This window comes from Oryzias melastigma, linkage group LG9, assembly GCF_002922805.2.
Source record: "Oryzias melastigma strain HK-1 linkage group LG9, ASM292280v2, whole genome shotgun sequence".
Lineage (NCBI taxonomy): Eukaryota > Metazoa > Chordata > Actinopteri > Beloniformes > Adrianichthyidae > Oryzias > Oryzias melastigma.
In genome coordinates, this window is record NC_050520.1 from 25358626 (window position 1) to 25379917 (window position 21292).

Genomic DNA, 21292 nt, shown 5'->3' on the forward strand with positions numbered 1-21292 from the left:
GATGAGGGTTAGTGGAGCACTTACATGTTGTCCACTTGGATAGTTTGGCTCTGAAAGGCTGATGGGGCTCCGTCCAGCATCCTAATGCTTCCCACATCAAAAAGCAGTCTTCCCCTCACACCATCTGAAGGAGCTGAAGTCATTGGATTGGATTCATGTATTTTGATGTTACAGTCTGTGTTGTGCTGCTGTGCAGGATGGTGATTGCCATCCAACTGGCTGACACAATAAAGCTGCTTATTTAAAAAAAAAAAAAAATCAAAGGTTGGCTATGCCTTAATGAAGCCCATAATGAGCTGTTGAAAATCCCTGATTTGCGAGAAGGATCGTTGAATGGAAACAGTAGCAACCGGAACGCTGGAGTGGCCACTCTGTATTTACTGCCCATTGAGCCGCGCTTTTATCCATTTACTTGGCTGGATTGCCGCCGCTTGTTTTTGCTGTAATTTTGACCTGCGGTGTTTTTATGTTTGTTTACTCTCCGGAAAGCCTGCCATTGTGGCGGCATTGCTTGTGCATCCAGGTGTGCACGCCTGCTTTCTGCTGCGGCAGGAATGAAAAGCAAGACCACATAAACAAAAATAAGGAAAAACAGGAACAATTGTGAATAGAAAAGTAACTTAGAATAGGCTTTTACATGTAAAAAAAAAAATACAAGTTTATGCAAATGGAAAAGAGGCAGGAAGTTTGTGGACTTCCCCAGATTCACTGTGTGAGAGACAGTAACACTTACTGGAGAGGTACAGTTTTCTGTTTAGCATCCTTTCACAGAGCAGAAGTGCCACTTCACCATTGAGCATTTGTCACTTTATGGATGTTGCTGTCATGTCAGCTTTCCCGTGCACAGAAGGTGCAATGTGGTGTGTAAATAAAAGAGAGCAGGCTTAGACATGGATGGCAGGAACACCACACGTACATGAGAGGCACTCGGTTTATACCTGGAAGGAAAAAAAAAATTACAGTATTGTGCAGGCATCTGGCATTAATTGTCCTAACCACCTAAATTTGACACATTTGTTGTTTTTTTTTTTTGTGCAAGATTGAATAATGATTCTGTCCCCATCTGCTGCAGGTCTAAGCATTCGTGGCGCCCAGGAGGAGGACCCTCCAGACCCCCAGCTTATGCGCTTAGACAACATGCTGCTGGCAGAGGGAGTGGCGGGACCAGAGAAAGGTGGCGGATCGGCTGCAGCGGCGGCGGCCGCTGCTGCCTCGGGTGGGGCGGCCGACAACTCCATCGAACACTCCGACTACAGAGCCAAACTCACCCAGATCAGACAGATTTACCACACGGAGCTGGAGAAATACGAACAGGTATTTGGAGAAACTATTTAATTTAAAAAAAACATTCCCTGTAGTGTTTTAATTATGATTATAAAGTTTTAGCCAAAATCCCCAAACCTAAATGTCTTAAAAAGCCATTTTCCATGTTGATCTGAAGCCTCTGTTTCCAAAATCTCATCTGAGGGGGCGTGGCTTTTGGAGCCGAGCAGCTCCGCCTCTGATTCCCCCTGTCTGATTATGATAGCTCTGTGTCTCGCTAGTATAAATCTTCACCGCTGCTATATGAAAACGTCGAGCAATATCGGTAATGTCCAGCTGTATCATTTTGATACCGACGACATTACCGAAGAGCTTCGTGGACCGAACTTTCATTGGTTTACAATCCTTTACCACTGCAGTCAAATGAGCCGCCGTTCGCATTTCCGTGGTCACATCAGGAAGCCTAGTGGAGATTTTCCAGTGTCCCCAGCTAGTATTGTATAAAACTCACACAAAAAATCAAGTGACGGCTGATTTGACCACGGAAATGTTAACAGCAGCTCATTAGAAAGCAGTCAATAGAAAGATAACATCTTCTCTTCTCCGGCACCTGAGCTAGACATACTAGATGAGGGGTTTAGTGCATGTGCAGCAGAGCTATTGTGACGTAAAGAAGGCTCATCAATTCAAACAGTCTGTCTGTGACAGTTTGATTGACAAAATTTAAAAGGTGAAATACTTGGAAGTGCAAAAACAAAATGATTTGTTATTACATTTGTTCTGTTTTATAAGAAAACTGCCCACATACATGTTAAAAACTCAAAAAACATCATTTTCATCAAAGGAGGACTTGTAAAAAAAATAAATAAAAAAATTAAGCACTCATAAAGAATAATTGCCTCACAAGAACTCCCGTCGACCTATAACAGTAAATGCTCAGGTGTAATGATGGCTATATTTCAGCTGAAAAAAGCTCCGGCTTCATTCAGAGAACCACACATGCTATCACAATAACTGAAAAGTACCACTTTTAGACTTGTGATTTTCAAAATGGGCAGTATTTTGATGGAAACAAATGAAAATTGATTGCAGGAATACTTGTGTGTTTGACTATAAAAATCCAACGACGGTCCTGCTCCTTCACATTCCTTCACACGACACTCCAAGCCCGCCAGGAGACTCATGGGTATTTTGGGCGAAAATGGAAGGTGTAACAGTGACGCCTTAGCGAGCCAGTGAGCTAAATTAGACTAATTTACTTTGTGCTCTCTGAGAGGAGGTGCAGAGGCACACAACACTCTGCCTGGAGTAAATGCATCTTTCTTAAGAGTGTTTCCAGGTTTTAATTATCTAAATGTAAATACTTAACGAATTTTACTCAGAGTAATGAGCTAAAGTGTGCACTACGTAAATGAGTTATTCTAATTAATCATGCATGAACTACTGGTTTACTGAAAAGCTCTTTGAATTCAGTCTTCGTTATGGCCGAGCATAATTGCAGTTCTTCATTTATGCAAACCTTTTTTTCTGTCACCACAGCTGAGCAGTCAAAGCTTTGAAAGTGGATGAATATAAATAACAGCAATTAATGACAAATTAGTTTAAAGGGTAACCAAACCCTAAGTCCACTTTTTTTTTGGCTGTTGACCTCTATAAATGGGGCTTTAAAAGTGCTGTCTGTTGGTCATTGCCAGATTTTTGACTAATTAAAATGAATTTGTTTAACTCTTGAAAATATTGTAAAAAAAAGATTGTCTATGTGCCGCCTCCTACAGGTTAAAACGAGGTATTACATTTGAATTTACGTGATTGGTCAAACCATTTAAGTATATATATCTATATATATATAGATATATATATAAAAATATAAGTTAGGAAGTAAGTGTTTGCTGTTATTTGCTTCTACTTACCTTTTTTCGGTTTCTTTGTAGGCATGTAACGAGTTCACCACCCATGTGATGAATCTACTGAGGGAACAATCTCGCACGCGACCCATCTCGCCCAAAGAGATTGAGCGCATGGTGGGAATAATCCACCGTAAATTCAGCTCCATCCAGATGCAGCTAAAGCAAAGCACCTGTGAGGCTGTCATGATCCTGCGCTCCAGATTCCTTGATGCCAGGTCAGTGGATGGTGTGTGTTTAGCATGGATGTGTGTGCGGGTGTAAAAGTTCTGTCGAATTTGCATGACCCACATAGTGTTTTTAGTGCAGGTCGGAAGTTGCTCTCCCATTTTTCTGGCACAACCTGCAGGACGAGAGCGCTGCAGGGATGCGTGATTTTAATTACGTCCATGTTCCATGCATTATCCATTTTCCAGACAATCATACCCTCACACCTGAGAGCAGTTAAGACCAAATGAAATGGGGGCCGAGTCATGTGTAATGGATGGAGGGAAGGTCATCAGCAGGTGTTATGAATTACTCTAATCACCTGCAGTAGGAGCTTCGCCGAGAGCGGCCGCTGGTTCTGGCCTGGCGAGCCGAGCGGAAGCACATTTGCCTGCAAAAGTGCAGTAAACAAAAGCAAAATAAGCAAATGCTCAGCAGCATGATAAGTACTGCCCTTGGGAGGAGGAAAAAAGGGGACCCAGATCTAGTTAGAGTTTCCTTGTTTCTGCTGGAGATGCCCGGGGCTGCGGCACTTCAGGAACAATGCTCAACTGTGCATGCCGTGATTTCTATAATGCACCAAGATGCACTCCGACTGGGCTTTGCGCTCCATCATGAAGCCCACCCATCCGCTGCACTAAACTCTACACATTACACGCTTGGACTGGAGATTGGAGAGCAACAGACCAAATTAAACATTGTATGTGTTTTGAGAGTGTGTGCTTGTTAGTTTATTGGTTTCTTTTTGTTTGTGTGTGTTGACTGCACTTGGAACAGGACATGATATTCTGCTCCTGGAGGCCCTTAGAGCCCATTCCCTATTATTTTCACCATTTATGTGTGAGATTGATTGTGCAATTTGCTCAATCCAAATGGATGAGTTAATGCCGGTCACACTAATGGGCTCGCTCTGCCTTTTCTTTTGTTTTGCCCCCTTCCCCACTCAGGCGGAAAAGGAGAAACTTCAGCAAGCAGGCGACGGAAATTTTGAACGAATATTTCTACTCCCACCTTAGTAACCCATATCCCAGCGAGGAAGCGAAAGAGGAGCTGGCCAAGAAGTGCAGCATCACTGTTTCCCAGGTGGGTAGCGCTCAAATAACAGTAGCTGGTGGGTAATCAAGGCGGGGATGGCTCAAGTCTAGAGGGATGCTGATAGTGGGTCACACCGACAAGACACAATGTCCTCTGCTAACCTTGACATTGTGACTCCTTAATGATGCTTCAGTCAAGGCTGGTCCCAGTCAGTCAGAGCAGCGCCGCAGGGAAGGGAGGCCCATATCATCTTAGCCTCAATCAAAGCACTATGCTGTCCTTCCTTAGCCGCCCTTACGCCTGGTCCCCTGACACCCCACCCCCCTCTCATTCCCATCCACCATTCGCGCTCTCTCCGTTGCCCGGTCAGTCACTCAGGTCATAAGCTGGGGAAGAAAAAAGAAAAAAATGGCGTCATCCATTACTTTAGGAAGAAATTTAAGAGGCAGTGCTTCAGAACGCCCCGATGATGCCGGGTATTACTCTGTATGTTTGCTCCTCGAATGGCCTTGCAGGACTTGGCTAATTCACAGCGATATTTTACACATAAGATGCGATTTTTCCCACTTGGAATATCACAGCCTCCTTCTCGAGCAAACCTGAAGGCAATATCTCTCACGCCTAACCCCCCACATCCAAACTGTTATTATCCTGTGCTCGTTTGCTGCTAAGATTGTGACTACTATCTAGATTTTTATACTCTATTGTTTCCCTGTTGTCCCCATGCGACACAATATCAAAGAAACATGAGTCTATACAATAATCTGCAGTGTTTTGTCTGTGTGGGGAGGGGGTATATTGAGTGTAGTCATGAAGAGTCAGATACTGTAAAAGCCCATTCTTTTTTGCCTTCAGGGGGTGGGAAGCACCATCACAGTATCACAGGTATGTCATAACTTCTCCTGATCCACTGTTTTCATTTTCTTTGTACCTCCTTTGTTTATGTATGTATTAGGCTTCCAGTGTTCCACTGCACAGAACCTCCTTCCCTCACACTACTGGAACAATGCTAATGTTATATGATACACTACTTTAAGTTTGGACTAACTGATAAAAAAAAAAAAGCAAGTGTGGATGATGATAGTCTGCATTTACATCCCCACCTGTAAGTCACATCAGAACTATTTTGAAATTGATTCATATTTTTACATGTTATCACCATATGTGTGTACAAATGTCTTACATGTAATATGAATTTTTGGCTACTGCATTATTACTTTTGTTCTGACTTTGTTGTGTGGTCATTCAAATCTTCAGTCGGAGTGATTCTCTCTCGATCCATTTCAGGAGCTTCTTTTAGATCAACTGTTAGATGAAATTTTAAGAATGTAGTAGCCTTTAGTGGTGAGGTTCTTCGTAAATCTGCTCAATTTAGTGACATAAGCACCCCAGTCCCTCTCAGCTCTGTGGTTACACTCAGAGCCCAGCTAAGTAATCGTTCAACCCCCCCCCCTCTAAAATGCTTTTGCTGTACTTTGTTGATTGCATGCGAAGTTCATTAAGAATGCCATCCATTGTGAATGGTATGCTAATATCACTCTGCAGCTGTGCTCGGTGCATCGCCGCTGATGATTCGTCATTTTCAGCAGAAGTCATTAGGAAGGCATGTCATGCACTGACGTTCTTTCTGGAGACGGATCCAGATTCCAGCAGTTCACATGTAGATTTTATTAGTAATCTGTTTTATTTGAATTGCCCTATTTTAAATTAATAGTGCGATACTGAGCATTTGGGTATTGATCCGGTACTGATCAATATTGCTGATATCAATACGGATGTCGATATTTTTTGTAAATGCGGTGGATGAGACATGAACCTCAAAATCTTAATTGTTTTTATTTGCTGTGAATGTTTTTTTTTTGTACATTTCCCTATTTTATTCATTGATAAACATAAAAACAGAATTAGGACATTTTCAATTAGATGAAAAATAGTATATTGAAATAAAAACTTCTTCAATTACAAAAAGTGAACAAGTGAAACTAAAACAGTCAACAAACCAAAGGAAACAAGCAACTATGATACAAATAAATTAAAATGTTTATTGATAAAATCCTTTTTGCAGATAAAGAAAGGTTTAAAAAAAGAGTAGAACTATTAATATCTGGCCGGTATTGATCCGATACCAACTTGAGATTGATATTTTGGATTGATCCGCCAACACTAGTTTCACTCTGTGTATAGGAAGCAGTCCTACTTCCTTTGCTGCACTGTAACAACTTTTTGTTGTTGTAGTCCCTTATATGCGCTATTATAAGTGGATTTCTGTGCAAACATGAACTAACATTCTACTTTCTTTTTATGGAATTAATTTATGCCAAAAACTAGGGTGAGCTGGAGCAGTTCCATGTATTTCTTTAACTCCCATTAAAAATTGATTTGGCGATGTATCGCGATATTTCATTTGGCAATACTTGTATCGAATTAAAAATGCTGACAAGACCATATTTAATTAGTTATTTATGAGCATCCTTCAGCATCTTACTTATGTTTTCCACCCAAACCCTCTTTGAGCCTCTTTGAGCAGCACTAAACCTCCCCAAAATTAATAGAGGAAAAAAACTGTTCTGGTACGTATCGTGATACTATTGTATTGTGAGACACGTATCGTGATACGCATTGTGTTGCCAGACTCTTACCAAAACCCACTTCGAGTTTCCAGTGTTCTTTTGGTCATGATGATGCCATTTTTGTCCAAATCTAAAAACCTGTGTCATTTTTTTGACATAGTTTCTGCAGAGCGGCAGTAGTTGAGTTGTGGGCGGGACCACTTGTGTGGATAAACCCGCCCCCCCTTCCCCAACCCATTGCGGAGCTTGTAGAACAGCCACTTAAGATGTTTTTTTCAAAAGTCATTGCTCTTGTTTCACTCTGATTGGAATAAAGAATGATTTGAAGATATAATACATTTTAAGCCTAATTGTCTTAATATATGTCCTCCATTATGGAAAAAAAGCTAAAAACCCCAAGAATGCAATTTTCATCACAGTGGGTCTTTAAAGTTGCATTGACCCAAATAGGCTGACATATCTTGTAATATAATACTCGGAGGGGGGGCTTGCTTGATGCACATTACCAACAGTAATAGTATCAAGTGTGCATGACCACTCTACTAGCAGATGTCAACCAGCACATACTCAGATCCTGACTCCCACCAGACATAGGAGTCAATTGAATGCACGCCTGCTCTGAGCTGGAAGGGAATTAGTTCTGTAGATTGGGTTGTGCTCCCCACCATGGCACGCCTCGCGTTTGTTCAATATTCAGCTGAAGTTGAGAATCTCCAAATCCAGAGCTCAGTGGGTGTGAGAGGGATGTGTGTGTGTGTGGCACTGAAGATTTGAAGCCAGCACTACTTTCTTTTAAAGACCTAACAGTTCGCTTTAGGAACTGGAAAGGACTAAAATTTGTATTAAAGATGCTGGTTTTTCAAAACAGTCATTGGTTCAGCTGCTGCTGCTGAAAGTAATCATATGTGGTAAACTCTGTAACAATAAGAAAGTCTTCATTTCCCCAAATGTAGATCTGTTTAGTGCACTGTATAAACATTTGGCCAAATTAAACGTGACTGATGAGCGGTAGAAAACATTTGATTTTCTGGGGTTTGTTTGTGGGCACATTGTGAGCTGTCCAAGCGAGCGAGAATATTGCGCCGCGTTTGGCCCTACAATCCACTATAAGCAGGTTAAGTAAAAAGGATGATGGCCAGGGCTTTCATTGCTTCCAATTAAACCTTGCTTGTTAGTTTAACCTCTAGGTAAACCCATCAAACAATTGATGTCAAGGAAACCCTGCCAACAGTGGGCCTCGCCTGAATGGTCATTAATTTTAATTGCCTAGATATTAAAGATTTAGAGCTTAGAGACGTGCAGGATAGAAATGATCTGATGTCCTGCAAATCCAGTCAGTTTTTACGCCGCAGCATTGGCGGGCTGCTGGGGATATTAAAATTTAAGCACATGGGTGGAAATTAAATAAAGCGTCATTAGGGGGCAGCTGCTCTTTGGCTGGTCCAGCCGTGGGCTGCAAGGCCTGAGAGGGGAGGGGGGGGGGCTGCAGCATGGCGACAAGACACTCTAATTTATAGGACCATTAAAAACAGGCATTATCTCATTATTATTCCAGTGTTATTGCAAAGCCAGCACATGCAAGCCACTCCTCGTGCAACTTCTCGGTGTTGCAAAAAGAGGTGTCATCAAGCATTTCTGCATTCCTTGTTTTACATTTTTGATAAAAAAACAGACCTAATGAGTTTGTAAGTTGATTTTCTTGATGTATCAGTTAACACTGACAGGCTGGGTGATCTGCTAACTGCCTCACGCAGCTGCAGGTCTTTATCTTTAACAATTGCTTCTGAATATTGTAAACAGAAGCTGAGTTCTGGGATACCAGTCAAGCGTGCGAGCAAATGTTTCTTAATTCTATTAATCTTTTATTATTTTCAGAATTAAACTGCCATTAACGGAGAGCGACCGTATGTTTGATCATAAGCTCTTTTTGCATGCTTGAATAATAACAAGTCAGACATGACTGTTTATCAGAACTGCTCATTTTTTTATACCAGCGGTCACATTTTGATACATTTTCCTCGCGCTCACACTCATTTTTTTATTTTTAGATTTATTAATAAAGAAACTGTATTTGCATGAGGTGTCAATCTCTGTGAGTCAGTGATCTGGAATCATCCTTTAGGGAATATATTGTAAATGTTCAGGTTTTTCACTGAGGGAAATGCCAAAATTTGTAATTTTGACACCCAACCACAAGAGGGGAAATATATTAGAGTGACTTTAATGTCCCTGCAGTGGGAGCCCCTTGTGTTTTAGTTTTGTCAGGAGACAGATCTGAGAGCATGTCATGCTCCCATCCATGAGAAGACACAAGTGGCTCCTGATTATGGCTTAATTAGCTCGCGTACCCGGCGGACATTACTGCAGGGTCTGGGAATTTGGTACTTGATGGACCCAAACGTGACATCTTGAAGCAATCCCACTTCTCAGTGCACGGTGCTGTGACTGCTCCACGTCTGACTCCTCTGCTCCTCCTCCCTCTGCTCTCTCCCTTGCAGGTATCCAACTGGTTCGGCAACAAAAGGATCCGATACAAGAAAAACATTGGCAAGTTTCAGGAAGAAGCCAACCTGTATGCCGCCAAGACTGCCGTAAATGCAGCGCACGCTGCAGCTGCTGCAGTGCAGAACAGCCAGGCCAACTCACCTACCACTCCTAACTCTGGTAGGCATTCCTGCATAAAGACAAAAGTATAAAAGATCTGCCCTCTACTTCAACTTTTAGCGTTGCCGCCTGCCTGCCGCACTCTCTCATGCACCATTCACACTGGCAAGAGTGACAGGCTCTGCTCCCAGCTTGGGGATCACAGTGTCTCCTGTTTATAAGACAGTTGATGCTAAGCAAACTCATGCATAAAGAGAACGTTCCTGACTTGTGAACTGAAAATACATGTATTTTGGGGGGGTAAAAAAGAGGAGAGGAGTTCAGGATGATGCCATGGGATTTGTTTTCCTCTGACTTTGTGTCAACTTCCTGTCATCTGTAATATAATGGGACACAGTGCCAATGTAATGCAGTGTTTTTTTTCTCATAAAGTCAAGCGTAATTGCTGGGAGCATTTTTTACTTCGAGTAATGTCAGATTTTGGAGACATATGCAGTTCATTTTAACAGACATGAAAAGACAGAGCCTAACAGGGTATGTTATTTCCAGTTTAAGTGATGTGTTGCAGGGATTGGACTAGATTAACCTGCGTAGGGATGTGGTAAGCTTACAAAGTGGTCCCTTTTTCTTGCACCCAGGATTCCAGATGAAAGATGAAGAGTTTCAGCTGGATTCTGCAGAGAGCAAAAACACTCTTTTAAGCAACATGTTTACTGGTACTGGTCTTTTCATAAGCTTCTTCTTGTCCTTGTCATATGCCATGTGATACCTCCCCGCCAGTTTTAGACTGGAAGTAGGCGATGTGGAACTCTTGGGAGCTCAGGCGACCAACCACATGTAGAACTGGTCCTCCTGTGTCATGTGATTCTCATTTCATTTGCGTTCATCCGCACATCATCCCCCTTCTGTTTTGGATCCTCGCTTCCTTTCCTTCACCCTTGTAGTTGCTTGCTCGATGGGAGTCCTCCTTTTTGTGCACTCGTCTGCTTGAGCTGGGTCTGTTTTGGCAGATACCGGCGTGCTGTGTGTTACCGTTTCTTGTGCGTGGGTGCGTGTGTCTGTGCTTCTCCCTTTATAGCCCTCTCATGTATTTAGCTACTTACATCTTCCCTTTCCAGGTTCTTCAGGTTCTTTTAGCCTCCCAAACTCGGGGGACATGTTCTTGAGCATGCAGAGTCTGAATGGGGATTCTTACCAAGGGGCACAAGTCGGAGCCAATGTACAGTCACAGGTAGGACCAACAAACGGGGACAGTTCCTGACAACTAGTGAGGAGAGCTGTCCTTGTCTTGCCTGTGTACTGAGCCATCCACAGTGCAGTCTGAAGCACCTTAAGCCAAAAAAGCAAAAGAGAAAAAATAAGAACCATACTCTGCTCTTGCAAGGGCAGTTCAAATTACCAAGCGAGGGCCTCCAATAACATCCGACTGACTCAAGTGTTTGCTGACTATTTCGCTCTGGATGGAATATTTTGGCATCCAAAATATGATCCCACCCCACTGCTGTCATGCCACGAAGCAATTTCCTGGCTCCAAACGTCTTGTGAATGCATTTGGCTTTGACTTGGGCTCTTGGGTTTGTATTGGGTTTTTTTTGGTCCCTCTCTTTTCTGTACTCTATATCGTTGTCTCATCCTGTTATTGTCGTCAATGTCTACCCATTTTGTGAGTTCAACGCTGCTACACAATCAACACTCCCCGCGCAAATTGCTCCCAAAAATCTCTGCTTGTTTGAAGGAAGGTAGAATCTTAGGAACCTCCATCTTTTTTGTCCTATTTCTTTTCATTTTCCTTGATTAGTTCATACCTGTTTTAAATATATATCTTTTAGCATGCTTGTGGCACTAGTGAGCTTTTTTTTTAATTACACTATCAACTAGTTGTGTGTTGTCTGAGGAGTCTCTTGATTTCAAACCAGTTGCCACATTCTGCTTCTTTGAGCATGTTTGCAGTTAGTGTTGGCCTGCTGTGAGGAGACGCCCAGCTGACCAGCTTATCCACCTTGTCTGTCCCTTCAGGTGGATACCCTGCGCCATGTTATCAGTCAGACGGCAGGATACAATGATGCCCTGGGTGGGAACCCCATGTACAGTCAACACAGCTTAAACGTGAGTGCCACTGTTGCTAGTTCTTCATTTTTTCAGTGTTTACTGCAGTTCTCTATACAGAACAGATGACCCTGATCCAGACGTTCCCGCTTTATTTTGTAAAGCCCCTGTTCTTATTAAAGATGTAACATGGTGATAATTAGAATCATAAAAAAAAAACTATATTTGCAGCCTTGTTTTCTTTTAGAATTAATTTTTTAGACCTTTTTGAAAACACATAAATGCTGAATTGATTAAAATTAAGTTCATGATTGGATTTGATATTAGCTTTTATCTACTGTATTTTCTGCGATATAGGGCACACCAAATTATTAGTTTATTTCTGACATAATGCCCATATAAAGGCCATCAAACTATAAGGCGCAGTAAACGAGACAAATAAGGTCACAAGTAAAAAAAATAAAGACAGTTGGACACTGCTACACGTTAGCCACATTTACCACATTAGCATATTCACAATAACTCCCAAACTTGTTAGTAACAAGTAAAAAAAAAGAAAAAAAACAGACTCAGACACTTCTTCATCTTAGCCACATTAGCGTATTCACAGTACATACAACTTCTAACCTCTTAAGTAACAGGTAAAAAAAAAATTCCCAGTCCGACAGAGCTACTCGTTAGCTACATTTACCACATTAGCCACATTAGCGTATTCACAATACCTGTAACTCCCAACCTTGCTAGTCACAAGTAAAAAAAAAAAAAAACACATTGAAAAAAAGCACTTATATAGATAGCGCTTTTCTACGTTCCACGAAGGACCAAAGTCCTTTGCAGTCACGGTCCCGTTCACCAAGATACCCAAATATCCACATTCTGCTGGTGGTATGTTAGCCACATTACCCAGGCTAGCGTATCCACAATACCTGTAACTCCCGACCTTGTTAGTAACATTTAAAAAAAAATAAGATATAAAAACACAGTCTGACACTGCCTTATGTTAATCACTTTTATCACGTCAGCCACATTAGCAACGTTAGCGTATTCACAATACCTGTTACTCCCAGCCTTTGTATCAGATAAAAAAAACACAGACTGACACTGCTATAAATTAGCCACATTTACCACGTTAGCCAAGTTAGCATACAATACTTGTAATTTCTAACTGTGTTAGTAACAGGTCAAAAAGAAAAACACAGTCAATCCAATACTGCTACATGTTAGCCACATTTACCACGTTAGCCCCATTAGCCATGTTAGTGTATTTATGTAATCTGTAACTCCTAACCTTGTTAGTGACAGATTAATAAAAACACAGTCCGGAACTGCTACATGTTAGCCACATTTACCACACTAGTCACGTTAGCATTCACAATACCTATAGCTCCCAACTTTGAAAAAAAAGACAGACTTATAATGCTAAAACAAATGTGACATTGACCACGTTGACTCCCAACATTTTCATTAAAAAAATAAATAAATACAAAAATTGCTGCGCATGAGCTACGTTGGCATTTTTACAATGACCCCCAAATTTTGTTGTAACTTGTACAAAAACAGAATGAAATTTTTTACCTCTCATAATTGCTTCAGCATCAGTAAAAACAACCAGAATTAATCCATATCAGGAGCGCCAGATTATAAAGTGCACTGTTTAAAAAAAAAGAAAAGAAAATAAGACTTTTAAATACCTTAGTGTGGAAAATACTGTAATTTAGTGTTAGGTTATTTGATTAGATTTCCATATAAAGAAAGGTTAGGAAAAATATTAACTTTTACATTGTAAATTAAAGCAGTAGTTTATTTTTTGCCACAAATGGGTGAGAGTGTAGAAGTGGAGAAACGTTGATTCATAGATTTTAGTCTTGTAAATAAAGATTCATTTAAATGGAAAACATTTTTTTTTAATAAATCAGCAGATGTGTTTCTGCTTCATCACCTGGTGTAAACAGAGTGAGTTTAGACCTGCAGCTTTCCTTTAACTGAAGCCAAAAAACAAGATAAAAAAATAAACCGGTCCTGTCCTTTTCTGTTGCATTTCAGCTGTTTTGAAATGCTTCGCAGAATTTTCCACAGACTTATCTCCTTGATAAAATGTGAACACGTGGTTGCCCGCAGCCTTTTCCAGACATGAATTCCATCTTCCTTGATGAGGTTTGATACGGCGCCTTTTTTTGTAAAGCAGCACATAATCTGAAGCTATCACAGTAAAGATTAATTTGGTTGATGAGGGAGGATGAAGAGTGAGGCAGAGGATGAGAGCAGAATGCTATTCGACAGCAGTCTGTGCTCCAACCCAGCTGCTTCCTTTGTATTGTAGCTGTATTACTTTCTTTGTGTAAAATGCAAGCACAGTCAAGGTTTCAAATTATTCAACATTAATATATTATATACAGTCACCTTTTTTATAGACCAGAATGAGTCTTTTTAATATAAACAGCAGATATGAGTGTTCTTTCTTTTGGATTGTGCTTCACTGTAGTTTTACAGCTCTAAGCTCTCTGAACATGTCAGCTTCTAGCATGATCACTTTCTCAGGGTTTCTCACTTCCATGTGCAGCCCCCCACATCAGCTCTGTAAGGCCGATTTAGACAGCTGAGAAAAGCTGAAACGCTCGAAAAGGAAAAATAAAATTCCCCATAACTGATATGGCTTTGAGATGCAGTCATAGCAATTGTTCCAAAGGTTTTCTTATTTCTTCAGCACCCGATGCAGATGTTCGCTCCGAGTAACCTTTAGCTTTGTTGTTGGTGACGTAGAGCGATCCAGTAAAGGCTAGGTCACGCCTGGAGCAGGGAGGAAGTCGGGCTGGCGAAGACTGGCTCTCTCAGAGAGGCCCTGCCTTGTCACTTTCACTCAAGTCTCCCTGCCGAGCCCTCCCACTTCTTGACTGACAGGAGAATATGTAGCGACAAGCTGTCGGTCACTGCTGGAATCTGCTTGGACACTGCTCTCATTGGTCCAGAATGTTTCCACTTTCTTTGCTGATGTTGATACAATTCAAACTAATCACTTTGGACAATTGTGTCTGCTGTGGTTACATGGGACTTGACATGATTAGTGCAACATAAACGACTATTATTTTATTTTTGTTTAACTTTTTTTTTTTTTTTTTATTTCTGAAGAACCTCAATTTTGCCGAGCTTGTATTTCAGAGTACCTGACTGTAATTTCAGCCTCTCCTATTTGTGTCCTAGGCTAATGGAGGATGGCAAGATGCAACAACTCCGTCTTCTGTAATATCTCCCACAGAAGGACCTGGAAGTGTGCATTCCGATACCTCAAATTGATCCGCTATAAAAGCATCTTCGCCCCCCAAGCTGGCCATGGACTTTTTCAAACAAGGCTTGACCAACGGCAGAGGATACAAAAACACACCCAAACGGATTGGTTTTCAAGTACTCCGAAATTTTTTTTCCAGGACAGTTCGGCGCAAATGGCATCCTCCATTAAGAGCACCAAGTGTTTTCTGATCGCTCAGTGTTTTCTTTCCGTCTTCATAAATCTAGCGAATCACCTCGCTTTTCTTTGTTTATTGTTGAGGGGGGTCAGTACAAATATAAAGTTGCAAACTTTCTGGATCAATATAAAAATTGACCTTCTTTTGTTCTGAATTTTAAATGGACTCCGAATAATAATTTTGGCCATTACACTCTAATTTTTTCTAATTTTACTTTTTGTTTGGCTCCAAGAGTTCAGAAATAAAATCCCCCCACAGTTGATCACTGTGTCGTGGCACACAGGAGGAGTTGTACATAATATAGTTTAAGAGTAATTATGCATCCTACCAATCGATAAACAGCTTCATTACCTCATTTATAGAAAGCAGTCATTTCCAACATTTCTGTAGCTTAGAGTGCTCACTTTCTACCTCTAAACTATACCACCGCCACCATTTCTTTGGCCCTAATTTGGTGTTTTTCTCTTTTCTTTTTAATTTTTTTTTTTTGACCACATCTCAAAACACTGTAAATTCTTCATTCATTCTATGTAATCTAATGTATATTTTAATCTTTTAATAAAATCAAGTTGCTACGTCGCAACTTCAAATTAAAAAACAGGGAAAAAAAGCAACAAAAAAAAAAAAAAAAAAGCAAAGTGATCACAATATCAGTACCTAAATGGACAGGGGCGGGCGGGCTTTACAGGTGTTGTTTAAAGGTGTTGGTCTGTGGCTTTTACTGAGGGGTGGGGGATGAATATTGTTGATAAAAACCAAACAGTAAAACTGTTGTAAATACCGAGGAAAAAAAACATTTTGAATGTTGCTCATCTTGTTACTAAATCATTTCAAAAAGGATTAAAAAAAATCATTCTAAAAATAACGCATAGAGGTTTCAGTATTCACTACTGTACATTTCCAGCTCTGTTCTACAGGGTTCCAGACTTCTTTTCTCTTTTTTCTAATGTATGTGATTCTGAAACTGAAACGTCATGACCAATGATTTGTGGCAGTGATTCTAATGTACTAAAGATGTTTAGTGTTACTTTCTAACCAGACTACACCCTGGACAGAAAAGTCTTCCTTGTGGTAGTTGTGTAATTTCAAACATGAATAAACTTTTTGCTTTCATGACATAAAAGTTTGTGCTTTTCCTTTTTTTTGTTTTTTGTTCAGTAATCATTTCTGGCCAATGTTTCATGCAATTTATTCATCGCATATTAAATATGGCTTTTATAGGGTTTGGTGAAAAGTGAGGATCTTGTTTGCCGCTTTAAGCTGACATGCTTAGTGCAATTAACTGAAATGTCAGACGCTTCTAATTCAAGCGATTTTATCTGTCTGTTGTGGAAAGGCTGGCTTAATGGATCATTGGTTACCAATTCCACATGGAAATTGACATCCATTTATTCTCATTTTCTCTGCAGAGTTCTCTTATTCCTGGTTTTCCTCTTCAGTGTTTAGTCGTAAAGCCTCCCTGTAATTTCAATAGCGTAAAACTCCAATGAAACGCGGCGTTTGTACATCAGCCATCCATCTGCAGGTTTAACGGGGGTTCTGGTGCGCGCGTGAACGAATGTGTGGTTGGGCTTCGACAGAAGAAGAAGAGTTCAATTCAAGCGTAATCCACAGAAGGTTTCCCCAGAGAGCGCATTTGTCCACTCAACCAGTGCAGAACTTCATTGAACACATCATATCTTTATCCCCATTTCAGAACCCTGACACACACACATCCAAATTTGCTGAATCACAACTGCTGCCTTCCAAAAAAAAAAAAAAGTTTAATAAATCAAATGCTTTACATAAAACTAATTGTAACAGTTGACTGTTATGTGTGTGCAATTTTAAGCATTTTACATTAAATTAATAGGGAATTATTTTTTTTTAACAAACCCAAACAAATGAATTGCTGCTAATTTAACATAAAACACATTTTTTAACAGCAATAAGACTACTTTCTTTATAAATTTTATGAACAAAAGCACAGAAACTGTATTGCTTCTGCTGTTTTCAATCTATTTGCTCATTCTACCTTTGCTAATAAATACTTTTGCTTCCCCAAGGCTTCAACTGGCACATCTTAAGTACAGCACTCAGCTAAATTGGTTTCAAAACCTTTAAAAATAAAGAAGTTATATTTTTCCAGATTACGCCTATTAGAGCTTTTTCTAAGGTTCATTAGGGACGACACTTTCTAAGTAAAATTCACCATGAAAAGCATGCATCATTAAATATGGAAATTCAGAATTATATTAGCAGTGTGCACAAAGCTGCTGCCAATTAAATTAGAGAAAGATATCATTTATATTATTAAGGTAGAGTTCATATTAGATTAAAAATAAATGTAATTTTGTCAGGGTTTGATTTATTGCTCTTAGTGCATTGTTCATGCACCCATGTTATACCACATCTCAGTGGAGTGATTGTTTACATTAAAATGTAAAATGCTGTTATTGCTTCCCACTGCTGTTAAATTGGATTGGTATAAAGTTCAAACTATATTTCATAATTATGTTTCTCAAGCGTAAATGGGATTTTAAATGACATAAACACTACTTTTGTGGGTTTTTTTCTGTTAGTTTGTCTGTTTGTTTTTTTTACTTTTTAGTTGGAGAAACTGAATCTAGAAAAAGTCCACATTTGTACCAAAGCATGTTGGACATTTGATACTCAGTGAAACATCCCAAATTGTTTAAAAGTGGGCAGAAAAAATGGTAACCAAATGGGTTTTGTCTACAGTTTCTGTTGTGGACCCACCTGTGTTTGCCCACAGTGGCATGAGTGGGCAAAGGAAGTGATCTACGCTAGGCAGCCGCCCGGTGGACAGCGGAGCTCCCTAGCTCGATATAGCGAAGCTTGCGTGTACAGAGGAGCTTGCTAGTTTGATATAGCAGAACTTGCTACAGCGAACCTCGCTAGCACGATAAAGCGGAGCTTGCTAACTTGCTACAGAGGAGCTTGCTAGCACACTGGCGACTGGCTAGCATCGCAAGCTAGCCCACTGAGTCCCCACTTAAGTCAATGTGGGCACAGATGGGGCCACCACAGAAACTGGACAAACCCATTTGGGGCCCACATGCCACTATTAAACCATATGGGCCCCACTTGGCCTTGCTGGCTGGGATGCAGCAAAAGAGAAGACTTCCAAAAACACAATTTCAATTTTTAGATGTCATTTTGCTGCTCATTTTATCCATAAATCAACATCAGAGTTCACCTAAAGTGCATTTAGGCAATAAATAAAACACTTTGTTTAAATATGAGTATCAATAAAGGAAACTTTTCTTTATGTTTTGGTGTTTAAACCAACATTTAAAAGTTAATCAAACCAAGAAGTGACGCTAAGATTTTTAAAAGTCTTCCATCTTTAAAAATAGTTTAATGGGGCAGAACATCCTTAGATTTACATATAAATGCAGGTGTGTGTACTTGTCGAGCATGGTGTTTGGGTAATGACTTTTCTCTGTTGGAGCAGTCTTTGTAAGTGCACTCATGGACATGAGAGTGGTGTTGTAGAGCCGTGTGATTTACTGAGCGGAGGTATAATGGACCATAGACTCTCTGCACTGATCTCTTCAGCCGCACTGCCTTCTAAGAGATTAGTCCTGAGTGCCCTTTGAGCTTAAAACACTAGAGTTAATTAACATTTGATCCTAACCCTCTTTACATCTTCAGGAGCTCATTTTCTATATTGAAACGCAATCTTCCTAGTTTGTACTGGAAGATGACTTCAAAAAAATCTGTCTTAATTCTGCAGTGATGGGGTCAGTTGACTGGCAGAAATCACTTGGAGAAATCATTTGGGAGGAAAACTTAATTCCTTTTTCAGAGGATGTACGTTTTGTATTTTGATGCAAAAGTGCTGAAATGGGATTTTCTGTACATTTTTCAATGAAAACAGTCCCCTGTGAGTCTCAGACAATTACCTTTGCACCATTATTACATTCTAGGCATGCAATGAAGTTAGCATAATGAAAAATTATATCTGTGCTGTAATTGATGGAAGCGGAGGACCTCATATCAATTAAAAATATGATGATAAACAGTTTTATTTTGTTTATTTTTTTTAGCTTGATAACTGAAAAAAACAGATCAGTCAATTTTGTTTTTCACTTTGCAATAATAGGGTTTGAACTGTGCATACCTTTAGAAATAATCTAAAATAAGTGTTTTGAAATAAAAAAAATTCAGAAATCTCATGTTATTTTAAGTATTTTATTTTGACATTTGAGAAAACACTGATGTTGCAGTAAAAAAGTCCTGAAATCTCTTCCAAAATTGTATGTTTTTTTCAAATAATTAAAAGAAATTCCAGTTTTAAAGATGCATTTCAAGCAAATAACAAAGTAAAAAGTCAGTCATGGACTGTGGAACCAATATTTTGTTAAAAAAATAAATGCTTCACTCAAAATAGTTTATGATCTTCAGGAAATATTTAAATTAAACTCCAGGTTTGGATCTTGTGTATCCCGTTGTGTGGTCGTATATCCCAACATCTAAAAACAGACATACACTGCCAAAAACTATTTGTCAAGTGAGATTAGGCAAATGGGTCACCGTCTAAGTAGACTTTTAAAAAGCTGATATTACAAAGAAATAACATGAAGTGATAAGTCTACCTAAAGTGACAGCTTGTTTGTCACTGGTTCCCTCTGATGTGTTGTGTTGTCCTCTTTTACACAACATTAAAGGTCTGCTACATATCCTTTGCAAGGTATTTCTTTTTCTGACGATGACTCGATTCAAACGGATGATGGCAACATGCTGAGAAAGATTATCAAAGGCCTTTTCTTGTGTGCTGAGAGGGAAAGACAATCATTAAAAAAAAAAAAAAACTATAGTTATATATTTAACTATTGGACCAGAATAAACATCATCTTCTCTTTGCTGCAGTGAAATAAAAAATAATACAAGTTGCAGCAACTTAAAGACACTCTACATTCAAATGAATCTGCTTTATTTAAACACATTTTTTTGTAACAGAACATGCACTTGATAAAGACCCAATGATCTATGCAGATATTTTTGCTGCTAACAAAGAATGAACAAAAATGTAAGAACAAAATAGATTTTTCCAAAAAATGATCAAAAACATGAAAGTATGATTTTATTAAAGTAAACTATGGTTTTCTTAAGACTTTCAGAGTAAACTATATCCATATACATGATCAAATATTACTTTTGGAACACTAAAAAACAATTTATTCATGCAATATGATTCATTTTTGTGGACCGTTTTAATACCCAGAAGTGAAACGACTCGATTTTTAAGGCACCGTGTTTCGCTCCTTGTCGGTCCCGCCCATTTGAAGGGACTATAGATCTCTTCAGTCATTGGCCAGTAGCTATGTGGGCGGGTCAAAACAGAAAAGATGGATGCGCTGCGGTTTGAAAATGCTTGCCAGGATTTTTCACTTATTCAAACATTTTGCTGATGGATTTTGAGTATTTGTATGAAGGGCAGGTTCAACACTTATCACTGCTGGTTTGAAACCGCGGAGGAATCCTGCATGACGGCTACTGGGGACGCTACGGCTAAAGGTACACATGCTAATAAGTGTTTGTGACGTAGGTGCAGGTTTTTAGAGGATTACTCTTAAATGCGTAAACGGATCGAAATACCGCTTTGGGGTTCTGTATAGTGAGGACTGAACAGTATAATGCATTTAAAAAGTAGAATTTTCATGGTACGGCCCCTTTAAGGAAATACGTTGACAGCAACTATAAACATTGTGGTTTACACATCAAAACAATTAATTAGAGATTTAAAGTAAATGTAAAATGTTGGGGGCAGACTGGTCCTGCTTATGGGATTGACCACAGATCCTGGTTTCTGTCCTTGTCTTGAAAAGGCGAGCTGATCACATTTGGAAGAAGTTTGAAGAACTGAAGCTCCAGTCCTAAAGTTTTTGTTCATGTTTAACGACAAGCAGCAGCTATTTTTTGTATAAATGTAAACATGAAGTTTTGTTTTTTGGTAAATGCTGAATAAATCTCTTGACTGTTTGATTTTTTTTGTCCGTAGCGAGCGGGATTGATGATAGAACTGCAGATGACCTTTTTCAGGACGCATCTTCATCATTGAAACAGCAAGCACACTGAGATGTCAACTTCTCCTTCTAGTAATAATACAAGATGTTTTAAAGCTACAATTTGGAGACACATATACATACACAAAAGGTAAGAATTTTATTCCTGGCTTCTTTTAAAAAAGTGTTCT

General features: G+C 39.6%; 1 protein-coding gene across 10 annotated transcripts in view; it reads left to right on the plus strand.

The window, feature by feature from the left end:
- pbx3b (pre-B-cell leukemia homeobox 3b) overlaps nucleotides 1-16213 on the plus strand; it is a 65734-nt gene extending 49521 nt beyond the window's left edge. For 2 of the 10 annotated variants that reach the window (XM_024275362.2, XM_024275363.2), the window contains exons 3-11: nucleotides 1073-1314; nucleotides 3195-3385; nucleotides 4322-4457; nucleotides 5265-5294; nucleotides 9478-9643; nucleotides 10222-10299; nucleotides 10702-10814; nucleotides 11600-11689; nucleotides 14828-16213. In XM_024275362.2, the coding sequence (XP_024131130.1) occupies nucleotides 1073-1314; nucleotides 3195-3385; nucleotides 4322-4457; nucleotides 5265-5294; nucleotides 9478-9643; nucleotides 10222-10299; nucleotides 10702-10814; nucleotides 11600-11689; nucleotides 14828-14920 (1139 nt within the window). In that variant the 3' untranslated portion in view covers nucleotides 14921-16213. The remainder of the gene's footprint in view (nucleotides 1-1072; nucleotides 1315-3194; nucleotides 3386-4321; nucleotides 4458-5264; nucleotides 5295-9477; nucleotides 9644-10221; nucleotides 10300-10701; nucleotides 10815-11599; nucleotides 11690-14827) is intronic. The other 8 variants (XM_024275364.2, XM_024275365.2, XM_024275366.2 and 5 more) reach the window with 5 other exon arrangements.
- Nucleotides 16214-21292: the final 5079 nt, after the last annotated feature.